Source organism: Coffea arabica, chromosome 6e, assembly GCF_036785885.1.
Source record: "Coffea arabica cultivar ET-39 chromosome 6e, Coffea Arabica ET-39 HiFi, whole genome shotgun sequence".
In the NCBI taxonomy this organism is placed as follows: domain Eukaryota; kingdom Viridiplantae; phylum Streptophyta; class Magnoliopsida; order Gentianales; family Rubiaceae; genus Coffea; species Coffea arabica.
The window spans coordinates 55,978,198-55,993,740 of NC_092321.1; the positions used below are offsets into that span (position 1 = coordinate 55,978,198).

The 15,543-nt window shown below is 37.7% G+C and overlaps 2 protein-coding genes across 2 annotated transcripts; both read left to right on the top strand.

The window, feature by feature from the left end:
* Positions 1-2,114: 2,114 nt before the first annotated feature.
* LOC113696837 (uncharacterized) lies at positions 2,115-7,692 on the top strand. The gene is made up of 2 exons (XM_027216221.1): positions 2,115-3,051; positions 7,445-7,692. The coding sequence occupies exons 1-2, from the start codon at positions 2,115-2,117 to the stop codon at positions 7,690-7,692; spliced, it is 1,185 nt and encodes a 394-aa protein (XP_027072022.1).
* Positions 7,693-7,821: 129 nt separating this feature from the next.
* Positions 7,822-9,183, top strand: LOC113696839 (uncharacterized). The gene has a single exon (XM_027216222.1). It carries the CDS (start codon positions 7,822-7,824, stop codon positions 9,181-9,183), a length of 1,362 nt encoding a protein of 453 aa, XP_027072023.1.
* The last annotated feature ends 6,360 nt before the right edge of the window (positions 9,184-15,543 follow it).

Here is a 15,543-nt window from a genome sequence, read left to right on the forward strand (position 1 = left end):
AGCTTGCTTTTGATTGCTCTGTCTTCTGTTTGCTGCTTTTTGCTATCGCTTGTTTGATGTGCTTATGGTGAGTGTATTCTGTCTTCACCGTTGCTTTTGTTTTTTAAAATTTTGTGTTGTACTCTTTTAGCTCTGTTTGTCTAACATTCTTTTTTGTTTCCTGGTTGTTAGCTCTGGAGTTGGCTACTGTTGCATTGCCGTCTTCCATAAACGCAGCTGCAGGTTCTTAGTCTTTTTCCTTTTGCTTTTTTATGATGCACTGATGCTGTGTATGTTGATGTTCCTTTTGTTTCCAGAGATTTTCTGCCTTTTCTCTGTGTTTTAAATTTCTTCTGCATGTTCCCGGTCTTTTTCCTTTGCTTGTAGCTGGTTACTGTTGCATTGTCGTCTTCCACAACCACAGCTCTAGCTCCTTACTTTTCCTTCCTCTGCTTTTTTGTGATGCAGGTTTGTGCTGTTGCCTTCGTTGATGCTGTGTATGTTCGCGTTTGTTTTCGTTGCAACCATTTTTTTTATCATTTTTTCTCGGCTTTTAGCTCTCTTCGTTTGTTTGTTGGTTGCTTTCATCCTCTGAACCTTGCCTTGTTCGCTGCTCAGTTTTCTTTCATCCTTTTCCTTTTTGCACTCTGTTTGTTCGCTGTAATGCTTGTTTGTGCTTTTTGTTGTCTATTTTCTTTGCTTTTATCTTCTTTTTCCATGTTATTCATTGTTGCTTCTGCTATTGTGTACGTGCTAAACCTTTCGTTGTTTTTCTGGAAGCTGTAGCAGTGTGTTGCGCCAGTTCTGTTTCACCTGGTGTCCCTTTGGCTTTGGAGACGTGTGCTTCCAGTCAGTGCTTGTTTGATCCAGTTCAGGTTTTTAAGCTATTCTAACCTCCCGTTCCTTCCTTTAAGCATATTCGTTCTTCCTTGTGCTCTTTCATTCTGCTCTACATATTTTTATTATTGTCCTCCTGTGCTCGAATTTCTTGTTACAAAAAAAGTGTTTTGTCCTCTATTCTATGCCTCTGTTGCATGCCCCTGTGTTTGTTGCTGTGTGATTGTATCTATTCCATTTCTTCTATTTTCTGTTCTGCACTCTGGGTGTTGCTGTGTCATTTTTCCTTTGGTTGTTGGGCTTAGTTTATGTTCTTCAGCCTTCCAGTCTAAGAACATGGATAGGAATTCAAGGCGTCGTAAACGCTATGCCGAAATGCCAGAGCAAGAAAAGGCCGAGCTTTTGCGCCGTCGCCGTGATGCTAATGCTGCAAAGAAAAGAAGGCTTACTGTTCCTGGCAATAGTCACGCAAATGGGTCGCCCCTTGGTCAGGGCGAGGGTAGCCAGCATAATTGTCAAACCTCTCTTGCTTGCGCCTTTCATAGTGCTCCTCAGCGAGCCGATAGTAGATGTTATGACGAGTCGGTTCCCCATTTGCCTGCCTCTCTTAGTGATCTAAGTGTTACTGCGGTTAATGGGCCCGACTCTAGGGGTATTCAACAATCAGATTGCCATCTTAATTCTGGATTTACTCCATTAGATCCTCACAATCAAACGTCTTTCTCTACTGGTCTTTACCGTCTGCCTCTGTTTTCTTCTTCTAGCGGTACAAGTTCAATTGTTTCTGCTTCTTTGAAACCTCTGTTTTGTATTCTTTCCGCTTCACATTTGTTTATTGTCTACCCTCCTGTGTCGGTTGGTGATTCCTGCTGCAGAGCACCGCATGGAATCAGCGTCTGGCACCAATGAAATAGTTTTGCCGTCTATTTGTAGGGGGGAAAATACGCATGCATTTACTGAAATGCTTCATCCTTATCTGCAAACTGGTTGCCAGAATGAGCTTTATAGTACTGTGCAGCATACAAATAATGTTCAGCTGCGTTCTGACAGCCAACTGTCTCCTTCTATACGGCTGAAAGCTCTGCCTACGCCTTCTTTGTTCGGGGGTGATACTGTTATTTGGCCACTTTTTCTGATCATAGTTTCTTCTTATCTATCCAGTGTAGCTGTTTACAAAATCAAACCTGTTATTCAGCTTTTGATGCTACTGCTTCATACCAGCTTATGCATCCATTTATATGGTCACAAACTCCTTTCTTTTTCAAAACTATTAGAATTAGTCTCGTTTCTCTAGCATGATGCCTTTTCGCTGCGGACTTACAGCTGTCTCTTGCCGGCGTGGCCGTTCAAAACTTTCTAAACTTGAAAGAATCCCTGAGGAATCTCTTATCCTTCCCAGTGTTCCGGATTGTGAACATTGTGGTGCCAAGAGGTTTCACATGGAACCTCCTTCTTTCTGCTGCCGTGGAGGCGAGGTTAAAATTGTCTATCCTCCCATGCCTTACAGTTTGAAGCGTCTATTTACTGGTTCTGATGAGGAGTGTGAGGATTTTCGAAGAAAGGCTCGCACTTATAATAACAATGTAGATTTTACATCATATGCTGCAAAATATGACAGGGAATTAACAAAGAATAAACATGGAGTTTATACCTTTCGAGTTCAGGGTCAGGTTTATCACTTTTTGAACTCTTTGCTGGCAAACGGTGATCAGGCTAGTGGAATTCAATTATATTTTTATGATACTGATGAAGTATTAAAAAAGGCATCTCAGAACTCTGATAAGCTTCGTGAGGATACTTTGAAGCTGCTTATGAATGTGCTCCAAGATAATCCTTATGCAGAATTTTTTAAAAGCTTAAGGGATGTTCCAAACCTTGAGGATCATAGAATTATTCTCAATTGTAATCCTGGACTCAACCAGCGAGTATATAACCTTCCTACTACGTCCCAGGTTGCTGCTATTTGGACTGAAACTGATGATCATTCAGTTGATATGCGTCCTCACATTCAAGTTTATAGTCACTCTAGCACGAGTTATAGAGTCCAGCCTTATTATGGATGCTGTGATTCTTTACAGTATCCTCTTCTCTTTCCTAGAGGTGAATCTGGGTGGCATTATGGAATTAAACGATTTCATAAAAAGGAAAAAAAGGAAACTTTCTCTGAGGTGGACCCATCTGTTGATCTTTCTTCCACACATACTCCATCGCAATTGTTGGAGTTAGAACAAAGAGGCAGGTTTTGTTAGACCCGAAAACAACCTCTTTTCTAGACGACCACACAATGGAGCAGTTGATAAAAAAGCACAAGTGCTTGTGAGTAGAAGAGATAAACAATTTAAAAATCACAAACGTAACAATAAGTAAATAAAAAGGAAAGAATTGCAAACCAATTAATTACACAGCTCCTCTTGAGCTTGTAGATTAAATCAGACAAGCTACTTCAAGTTGATGAATTACAATCACTCTTGTGTACAAAGGAAGGTTCATCTCCTCCTTGCCCCGAACTCCACTCGGTCAAACTAGGACGTTTTACTATCCCTCAGGACAACCCTCGCAGAGCTACACTCATGAAATATTCACTCACAAATGAAAAACTTACAAAGAATCTCACACCACTAAGACTACAAATCTTCCTTGAAGAGTATTTTCTCACTAAAATCTCTCTAGATCTTTTGTATTTTCAGTGTGCAAAAGTTGTTTGAAGTATCTGACCAATCACAATTTATATAGGATCAAAAAAGTGCCTCATTAATGCTTCCAACGGATAGAAAGTAGCTAAAGAGTCAACTAGCCGTTGGAGTGTCGGACGTCCGATAGCCCTGTTTTATGCGTCCGACAGCAGACAGTGAGTTTTTTCTTTTGGACGTCTGGTGCAAGCTCTTTGTGCGTCCGACAGCAAACAAAGAGATTTGAGAAATTATCTTGTTTCTATCGGACGTCCGGCAGAGACATATTCAGCGTCCGATGGTTTCGTCGACTTTGAAGGATCCTATCGGACGTCCGATGCTAGCGTCCGATCGAGATCAGTGATTCAGGGGAAAAGTCTTATTTCCTTCGGACGTCCGGTGGTATAGTTCTTCATGCGTCCGAAGTTGCGCAATGAGTATCGGACGTCTGATCCTGTCCTCTTGAGCGTCCGACAGCTTCAGCATACTTTGTCCCTTTCAGATATGCTATATCTTTGAATCTGATTTGATTCATAACTGAAAGTATTTCTTGAAAAGATATTAGTATTATCCATTATTTTGTAAACATCAAAAGCTAGGGACCAGGATCAACATTCTCCCCCTTTTTGATGATGACAAAACAATGGATGGAAGGAAGGAAAAAAATTGAGCATATGAGCATAAGCTCCCCCTCACTCATTGCATCCAAACTAATAATTTCAGAATAACTCCCCCTTACACATAGCATCCATTTCTCCCCCTTTTTGTCATCATAAGATGAGAGTAAAAACCAGCAACCATAATCCAACAACAATAACAGAGAATCCACTATTCCAAGTAAAAACAGAGAAATGACAGCAATAATCAATATGTCACAGAGAATTGATATCAAAAGAAGTATCAAACAAAGAAATAACATAAAAAAATTATCAAACCAAATCATCATTAGATCAGCGTAATTCTTTTTTCTCCCCTTTTTTTTTTGATATCATACAGATTCAGTAATATTCAAAAACATCAAGAAAAATTCAGTTCAAAATATCAGAAACATAAAAAAAAAAACATCAAGAATCTCATCAATCTTACCAATATCTCCTACTTGTTAGAGTTAGTATCATGTCTAACTATCCGCATGCATTTCATGCCTTTTTTCATATTCTTTCTCACATAGCAATCATTTTTCATGTGTCCTTTTTGACAACAGAAATTACACATAACCAAAGAGTTATTTATATGAACAGGTTTAATAAATCTTACTTATTTTCTCTTATAAATAGCAAATTCATTAGAATTAGAATTCAACCTATTCTTTTGAAAACAAACTTGTTTCTTGTGTTTAAGCAAATCATTTAGACTATTCATTCTTCTTTTCAAATCACCTTGTTCCTTTTTAAACAATTCACAAAGTTTTGTTTTTCTATCAAGCTCAAAGTGTAAAGCAGTCTCACTCATTTTGAAGTAATCATTTTCAACTTTCAACTTTTTATTTTGTTGAAAAAGATTTGCATTATCTCGAAACAAATAACTAATTTTCTGTTTTAACTCCTTGTTTTTAGCATAGGATTCTTTCAAACTATCATGCAATTTTATAATGAAAGATTCAAGATAATCATCAGTTTCATCATCACTTTCAAATTGAGAGTTACAAAATGTTACCTCATCATCTCCAATGGCCATAAAAGCCAATTGAGCAGATTCTTCATCCTCTTCAATTTCACCATCGGAGTTGCATTCATTCCATGTGAACTGAAAATTGTTGAATCTTGATTTTCTTTCACTTTTCCTCTTCTTCATTGGACATTCACTTGCATAGTGTCCAGGTTGGTCGCATTCAAAACACTTATCAGTTTATTTTTTGTTAAACTCTAACTTCTCTTTGTTTCTCAAGTTGTTGGACTGATTCGGGAAGGAGTTGTTAGGCCCATATTTTCTGAATCTCCTCTTGTTGAGTATTCTTTTGAAGCCTCGTGTGATGAGTGCAATATCACTATCATCACCTTCCATGTCATCTTAACTCACGGAGGCTGTATCATCTCCATCTTGTGAAGCTTTCAGAGCAATATTCTTTCTCACTTTTGTGTCTTCTTCCTCCTGCACCTTGGACTTGAGTTTTAGCTCATAAGAAGTCAGTGAATTAATGAGAGATTCAATAGGCAAGGTATTTAGATCTTTGACTTCCTCAATGGCAGTCACTTTACTCTCCCAATCCTTCGATAAAGCATTCAGAATTTTTCTGTTTTTCTCACCTAGAGAGTATTCTTTTTCCAGCACCTCCAAATCCTTAATGAGGTCATTGAATTTACAATACATCTCATCAATATTTTCATGAGGCTGCATCTTGAAGGATTCATACTTTGTAACTAGAATGGACTTCTTTTGTTCTCTAACATTCTCACTACCTTCATGAATTTCTCTCAGTTTATCCCAAATTTTCTTGGCTGACTTGCAGCCTTTGACTCTAATAGATTCATTTGAGTCTAAAGTACAATATAACACATTCATGGCTTTTGCATTTAATGTGAGATGAGCTTTATCTGCAGCAATCAGTTCACTTCTTATTTTTGGTCTAGATCTCTGAGTATTTTCATCTATAAGAGAGGCATCATATGGACCTTCACTAATAATAAACCACAATTCAATATCAATAGATTGCAAAAAAATAATCATTCTTTCTTTCCAACTCACATAATTTGACCCATTAAACATAGGTGGTCTAATGACAGAATGTCCTTCAAAAAATATAGCATTGTTGGTTGTCATCTTTACTCCAAAGCCGATTGAGCTTAATCTCTAGGAGACCAAGCTCTGATACCAATTGTTAGGCGCGAAAACAACCTCTTTTTTAGGCGACCACACAATGGAGCAGTTGATAAGAAAGCACAAGTGCTTGTGAGTAGAAGAGATAAACAATTTAAAGATCACAAACGTAACAATAAGTAAATAAAAAGGAAAGAATTGCAAACCAATTAACTACACACCTCCTCTTGAGCTTGTAGATTAAATCAGACAAGCTATTTCAAGTTGATGAATTACAATCACTCTTGTGTACAAAGGAAGGTTCACCTCCTCCTTGCCCCGAACTCCACTCGGTCAAGTTAGGACGTTTTACTATCTTTCAGGACAACCCTCGCAGAGCTACACTTATGAAATATTCACTCACAAATGAAAATCTTACAAAGAACCTCACACCACTAAGACTACAAATCTTCCTTGAAGAGTATTTTCTCACTAAAATCTCTCTAGATCTTTTGTATTTTCAGTGTGCAAAAGTTGTTTGAAATATCTGACCAACCACAATTTATATAGGATAAAAAAAGTGCCTCATTAATGCTTCCAACGGATAGAAAGTAGCTAAAGAGTCAACTAGCCGTTGGAGTGTCGGACGTCCGATAGCCCTGTTTTATGCTTCCGACAGCAGACAGTGAGTTTCAGAGATTTTCTTCGAGTCTTTCGGACGTCCGGTGCAAGCTCTTTGTACGTCCGACAGCAAACAAAGAGATTTGAGAAATTATCTTGTTTCTATCGAACGTCCGGTAGAGACATATTCAGCGTCCGATGGTTTCGTCGACTTTGAAGGATCCTATCGGACGTCCGATGCTAGCGTCCGATCGAGGTCAGTGATTCAGGAAAAAAGTCTTATTTCCTTCGGACGTCCGGTGGTAGAGTTCTTCATGCGTCCGAAGTTGCGCAATGAGTATCGGACGTCCGATCTTGTCTTCTTGAGCGTCCGACAGCTTTAGCATACTTTGTCCCTTTCAGATATGCTTAATCTTTGAATCTGATTTGATTCATAACTGATAGTATTTATTAAAAAGATATTAGTATTATCCATTGTTTTGTAAATATCAAAAGTTAGGGACCAGGATCAACAGGTTTTTTCCCCCTTGCTTTTTTCTGACTTCGTTTAGTCATCAGGTGTACATTTTTTCCTTATTATGTCTATATGTCTATCTTTTTAGTTGTTGACAAGGCTTCGACTGAAGACTATTTTGTGTCTGCTAGAGAATATTATTGCTACAAGTTCCAAGTCAGAGATGATGATGCGTCTATGTTGCTGCACAGTCTTGGATTGTTTCAGCAGTTTGTCGTGGGTTCCTACATTAAGATTGAGACGTCCAGGCTTGACTTCCACAGAAGAAAACAGAATGAAATACACACAGAGGTGCTCCAAGGAGTTCTAGATAGCATTGCTATTGGTCAGACATAGGGTTCTGGAGTTGGTCGAAGGACCATTTTACCAGCATCTTTTATTGGGGGTCCAAGGGATATGAAACGCAGATATTTGGATGCCATGTCTTTGGTTCAAAAATATGGAAAATCTGACATTTTTTTGACCATGACATGCAATCCTATGTGGAAGGAGATTCAAGAAGGTCTGAGATATACAGAGAAGCCACAAGATAGGCCAGATTTATTGTCTAGAGTTTTTAGAGCTAAATTTGAAGTCCTTAAGTCTGAACTTCTGCATAAACACATTTTTGGAGAGGTTGCAGCGTGTGTCTATGCTATCGAATTCCAGAAACGCGGCTTTCCTCATGCTCATGTCTTATTAATTCTTAAGCTAGAGTTCAAATTGTTAAATGCTGAATCATATGATAAAATTGTTTGCGCTGAACTTCCTGACCTAAAAGAACACCAGCACTTATACTCTCTTGTAGTTAAGCATATGATTCACGGTCCCTGTGGAGATATGGATAAAAGTTGTCCTTGCATGAAAAATGGTTCTTGTAAAAGTCATTATCCAAAAAACTTTTCAGATCATACCATTCATGCTGAAGATTCATATCCATGTTATAGAAGGAGGAATGATTGTAGAAAGGTAAAAGTTCGGCGCCATGAGTTGGATAATAGATGGGTTATACCTCATAACCGATACCTGCTTGCTTTGATCGATTGCCATATAAATGTGGAAATCTGTTCCACAGTGAAGCTTGTCAAATACCTTTACAAATATGTTTTTAAAGGACCTGATCTTATCAGCTTTCAGGTCATTGATCAGGCTTCTTGTAGTGACGTCGACGAGATCAGTAACTTTCAGAAAGGCAGGTGGATATCTCCACCTGAAGCATTATGGCGAATCTATGAGTTCCGGCTAAGTGAAATGACTCCGTCCGTTTATACTCTTCAAGTCCATCTTCTTGATCAGCAATCCATTTCTTTTGACAGGAATTCAGATTTGAATTACTTGCTGAAAAAAATTGATTTCTCTAGGACCATGCTGACTGAATTTTTTAAGACAAACAAGTCAAATGCAAAAGCGCAGAACTTAAGGTGTTTATATAGGGAGTTCCCTGAACATTTTGTATGGACTCCTAAAACAAAAACTTGGTCTGAAAGGGAGCGCCGACGAGTAATAGGGAGATTAGTTACAGCAAATCCAAAGGAGGGTGAACGATATTTTTTGAGGCTCTTGTTATGCCATGTTCGTGGTCCCACGTCATTTGATGATCTTTTGACTGTTAAAGCTGCTCTTAAGATAGGTTTGTTGGAATCTGATAACTATATAGAAGAAACTCTAGAAGAAGCTGTAGCTTTTCAAATGCCATTATCTCTGCGGTTATTATTCGCTACTCTTCTATTGTACTGTTCTCCTTCTGATCCTAAACTCTTGTGGACTAGATTTGAAAAGGATCTCTCATCAGATTATGTACATGCTCAGAAGTTTACTCATTATTCTGATTGTGAGATTAAAAAATGAGTTTTGGAGGATATTAATAGGTCATTAGTACAAATGGGAAAGAGTATATGTGAGTTTCACTTAGTTGCTAATTCCTTTGCTATGCCTGAACGGAGTACCAGAGAAATGGAGAGTGAGAGAAGCATTGTAGTTGATCCTGAGGATGAGTTGTTGCCTTCGAAGTTGAATCCCGAACAGCGATACGCTTTTGATTTAATTTTACAATCAGTCTTCTCTTCAGAAGGTAAAGCCTTTTTTATTGATGGTCCTGGCGGAACTGGAAAGACTTTCCTATATAGGTCGCTTCTGTCTGCTTTGAGGTCTCAAGGTTACATTGCTATCGCTGTTGCTACTTCTGGTGTTGCAGCATCCATTCTTCCTGGAGGAAGAACTGCACACTCTCGGTTTAAAATTCCTTTAGATTTCTCGAACAATAAAACTTGTCAGCTTAGCAAACAGAGCAGCATAGCTAAGTTAATTTGTGAGTCTAAATTGATTCTTTGGGATGAAGCGTCTATGGCTAAGAGGCAAGCAATTGAGGCTTTTAACAGTTTACTACAAGACTTGAAAGATTCTGATCTCCCTTTTGGTGGACATGTTGTTGTTTATGGTGGAGATTTTCGACAGACCCTACCAGTTATTGAACATGCTTCTGAACAGGATTTAATTGAATCAAGCCTTCTTAGTTCCCCGTTGTGGTTGTGTATGCATAAGTTGACATTGAAGGCAAATATGCGAGCTCTTTTAAACCCAGGCTTTTCTGACTGTTTGTTACGAATTGGTGAAGGACGAGAGCCTGTTGATGAAAATGGTGATGTAACGCTCCCTTCTGACTTGGTAATTCCCTATCATGACAAACACGAGTCCTTGGACAGGTGATTTTAGTGTCTATCATTCATGTTATCCTTTGAATGCCTGTTTAACTCCTATGTTATACTTTTTTTGACTCCAGATTTCTGAAAATTAAATGCAGATTAATACATTGTGTTTTCCCTGATCTGAATCTCTATTCAGCCGATCCTTATCAAATGATCAATAGATGCATCCTTTCTCCTAGAAATAGCTCTGTTGATGAGCTTAACGACATGATGATTGAGAAATTTTCAGGGAAGCTTTATACCTATATAAGTTCAGATAAAACTGTTAACCAGAGGTTTCAGGGAGATTATCAAGACTTTCTAAATAGTCAGAATCTAAAAGGACTCCCTCCACATAAGCTGCTCCTCAAAGTAAACTGTCCTATCATGCTTCTCAGGAATTTGAACTCGGCTGAAGGCCTATGCAACGACACAAGGCTCATATGTAGAGAGTTACGACAACATACCATCTGTGCTGAAATTGTATTTGGTCAGCACAGAGGCAAGCGAGTTTTCATTCCCAGAATTCCTCTGCAAACCCCTGAAAATGAAAAAAATGGTATTCCTTTCATAAGAACGCAGTTCCCCATCCGTCTATGTTTCGCTATGACGATTAACAAGTCTCAGGGACAGACTTTGGATTATGTTGGAGTTTATCTGCGCGAACCTGTGTTTTCTCATGGCCAACTTTACGTTGCGCTGTCTAGAGCCAGGACTCCTGATACAGTTAAAATCTTGATTGTTCCTGGAACTTTTGACGATATCAAAATTGATAACAAAACAAGAAATGTTGTTTTTAGTGAAGTGTTTCATTTAGCTACAATGTAACAATGATTTGTCAAGGTCAGTTTATATAAAATGCTTGCCATTTATAATTGTTATTCCCCTCAGTTTCATCTTCGTTCCTTCAGCTTCATTCTTGTTTTTTTATTTCAGGATGTCACAGATTCTTCCAATGAAAGAGATTCTTCCTGGCACAAAAAATTGGACATGTAAGGTCACAGTTCAGGAAAAACAACATGTTACATCGTCACTTGCTACTCCAACAAAAAAATAGAAATTCATTTTCTTGGACTCAGAGGTACATAGCTAGCCATTTCACTATCTCAATTCTATGCTCAAAACTAAATAACTAGAGCTTTAAAAGCCTTTAATGCTTATGTTTGAATTTATCGACTGCGACTTTCACAGGCTTTCCCGTTCCATTTTGTACTGCCTTAAAAAATTTATTGCTTCGAACTGCATTGTGACCTCATTCTGTTTTTTTATAGGGATCTTTGGTTGAAGGGATCATTTTCAATAATGACATCCCTAAAATGAGTCCTCTTCTGCAAGTATATAAGAAATATCTTATCTCGAATGCAGTTGTGAGACCAATTCCTCCAAAATTTTAGTCTAACGGTCTGCAAACACAGTGGGTTATATCCACCAGGACACTTGTTGAAGAGGTCAATGATGATGAAGATGTTGTACCTGTGAAGCTCACCTATACCAAGTTTACCGACCTAATCAAATACATGGATATTAAAGATCAATCTGTGGGTAAGCTTGTTTGATTAAAAATATATACATATACGTTTTTTCTTTTCTTACAGGGACTTTGTTCACAATTTATTTATTTTTTGTATAGACATCTTAGCTGTTGTTATATCTGCGCTGGACCGGAAACAAATTACCAAAGATGGTAAAGAATCCAGCGTGCAGAAGTTTGTCCTTGTTAATGAAGAGTATGAGTTTCTCTCGCTTATAATCATTTCTTATATTCACTTTTCACAGTTTCAACTATGATATTCATTCGTTTCTCTAAAAAATAGCTTTCAAACTGTCAAACTATCCATGTGGGATGCTTTTGTCGATGATGAAGGCCAGAAAATTTTACAGAACATGCACAAATTTCCGGTCGTTGTATGCAGCAGAGTCAAAGTTGGCTGTTATAATGGTTACCTGCAAACACTTTGTCAACAGTTAACTGTTACATTTTTTTTCTCCTGGTGCTTTTTCCCTGAGTCATACATGCTATTTTCTTTTAGGTGTAGCTTTATCTAAATGGTTTGACTCTGTCATTCTTGTTGATCCACCTGTCCAAGAAGCTAGAGAACTGAAAAATTGGTAATCTCGCGAACATATGCTTCTTAGTTTCGGTGTTCAGGCTTCATTTTTAGTTCCCTGTTTGAAAGTAACCTGTCATTTTTTCCAACAGGGCAATGAGAAATGAAAAACTTCTTTTGGATATAGTTAACCACAAAGTATACGAGAACTATAATCCAGAGCTCTCGTTTCAGCCAAACCAGAAATTTACTCAGGTTTGCAATCTGACAGGAATGCAAAAGGTATAATACATGTATTTTCCTTGTATGATTATTTATCCGTATAGTTCTCGATGTAATAATAGCTCACCTGACTCTTTCAGGCAGCATGGGTCAAAGTTCGATTCTCTTTTGAAAATATTTTTCAACAATACTGGTACATGGCTTGTAGTGAGTGCTTTCGATCTACATCAACAATGCATGGAGTTACTTTCCTCTGTAATTCATGTAAAGAAAAACACTCAGCTCAACCAAGGTAACTTATTACACAATAACAAGCCTTTACCTCGATTTACCTGCAGCCTTTTATATATTTGAATCTGTTTTGTCAATAGCATCTGTTTTTTTTCTGCTTGAGTTGCAACGCTGCTATATGACTCATGTTTCTATGTAGATGCCGCTTTGAACGTTAATTTAACAGATGAAACTGGCATAGTGACAGCTTCCATATTTGGAGATCTGGCTGAAAAGCTGCTTACCTTCACCGCGGCTGAAGCAATGGATCATTTTAGCCAGGTACCTCTATTACCTCTACGTTACATTAGTGATGAATCAATGCAATTTTTTAAAATTTCTCCGCGTCACCTTGTTCCCTATTCTAATTATGCAATTTTTCAGAACATAGAGCTGCAGCTTGATCATGTCCATGAATCTCTAAAAACAAAATGGTTTGTTGCGCATATAAAACCTGTTCAGAGTCAAATTGCAGATGCAAAGCAACGATATACTATTATATATTGTTGTGAAGAGTCTCAATACCAAACCGAACAGCATCTTATTACTCAGGAAAGTAGTATGGTTCCACTGACTTGCACGAACATTGAATCTGCTGAAACTATTGTTGAAGGTATGCTTTGATTCTTTATCATTATACTTTTTTCCCCAAAATTCTTACATTCTCCCAGATTTAAATTTTAAGATTCCTTTCAAGATGCAGGAACTTCTTCATCAAAAAGAAAGCTTTGCCTCCTTGACAGATTTAATGATACTGGGACAGATGATTCGGCAGCCTCGCAATTGATTCAGCCAGAATGTACTGATAACGACCCGGCAAAGAAAGCAAGATTGGAATAAGCGTTCCAATGTTCAACAGATAGCCTAGCTTTTTTGTTTTTTGTCAATCATGGCTGCTCATTTTTTATTCTACTGGGATAGATGCTATTTCTGAATGAGCCAAGCTGTTATCTTTTGCTCACTTCATTGCAGAAATTACAACTGTCTCCTTGCACTTTCTTCTTTTGTTTGCACATGTAAATGAAACAGCCCTTTGAACCATTTCCATCTTCTATGTCAGATGATCCTCTTCACTACCTATGAATTGTCGTATTCTCTGTTCTTATTCTTCCTCAATCAATTTACTTTTTTTCGTTCCTAATTATAACATAATTTAATGCAACCTTCACTTTTGCATAGCAAATATATTATTGTTTTAATGCTACTGATGCTAACTACAATTACTTCATGTGCCATCGAAACCTATAAATATTTACATTGTCTGCATTTTTTGTGGTCTCATGTCACTTCAGGCAAAAGTACCTCATCTACTTTTTATTATTCTCCTTACTGGTGCGCCTCTGAACATTGTACTTGTTTGTTTTGTTCATGATTCGTTGTGTTTAACAAATACATGCTGGTTTATATACAAATCTTATTCAATTCTTCTTGTTCAGCTTTTTCCCTCTTTCAAAATTGCTCAATTCTGCGCCTTATAAATTATCACAAGCATGACAGCCTAAAACTGATATCAATAAAATACTTGACCTAACAACACATCGACTCTTCACATATCATGCCTACTTTATTAACTGTGTCATGTACAACAGTTATGTAACATACAACTGAAACAAAAAACTGCAACTCTATACAAACAAGTACTCTTCGCTATTTATATTTTCAGCTCATTCATTCACTTGCTCATTTTGTATCTATTCCTTCTTGCTGGTATTTCTCTTGTCTAACGTTCTTCTGTCAGTTTAATGGCAGAAGGCCTTCCCGCTTCTCCGGCAGATTCTGAACTACCTAACGATTATTCCAGGCCCTACTGTTTTTTATTTAGATGTAGCCATAGAGGACATGTACACCTTTTTTCCCTTTGCAAGAGTGCCTCTCAGTCTCTCTGTATGTAGATTGCTTATATCGGCATGCCTGACTTTATGTTCTGAATATGCAAACTTCAGGTTTTACCTTCCAGGTTCACATCTCTACTTAATCATCACCAGAAAAATGTCATCATTCTCAGATATGGAATACGAAGTTGGCCTGTCACAGTTAATAACAGTTCATTTCAGGATGGATGGGATGAATATTGTCGTGACAATATCGTTAAAACCCATGATATACTGATGCTTCGACATACAGGTGGCCTTATTTTCGATGTTCTTCATTTCTGTGAACTCCAGCAACAGGTTTACCTGCCTTGGACAGTTCCATTACCAAGTCTTTTGCAAAATGCTGCTTATCATCAACAAGGCCAGTACATATCTCAGTTTAATTTATATTGTACTTTGCACTGTTTTACTTCTTACTCATTATATACTTAATGTCCTTAGATGATACATCCTCACTGATTAGCCAGCATAGAGTGACTTCATCATTGAAACTAGATTTCTGTCAATGCATGGCTGCTTCGCATTGTTTTTACCAGATTTTTAGCGCATCAACTCCAAACACACTGGTGAGCTATTTTTATGTTCGTTTTCTTTCGTTTGATTTCACCCATTTTTACATGCTCAGCTTTCCATCTTAACTCTCACCGATCATTACCAGAAAATTCCAAAATTCACTGATCACTTCTTGAATGGTGTAAAGACTCCCAGTATTCTCATCAAGACAGGACATAACATTACAGAAATTGGAGTTAAGGGCAACAAGCTCAAAAAAAATTGGAGATCCTTCGTTCTTCAACACCAATTGCAGCATAATGAAGTTCTTGTATTTGTTCCAGAATCACAGACTACATTTGCAGTTTTGATTTTTGATTACGATGGAACTGAGAAAATATTTCCATGGTACCACACAATCGCTATATAATTAAATGATCAAACTTGCAGTTTCACTGCCTGGTATATCGTTTCCAGCTGGCCTGATCTGTATGGACATTAGACTATTGCCATGCTCATTTACTGAAGTTTTTCATATTTAATCACAGCCTTGTACCTTGTAATAGACTTTAAAGAAATAAAATTTTTCTTCTGTCTGTTGATCATCTTTAAAGTTAA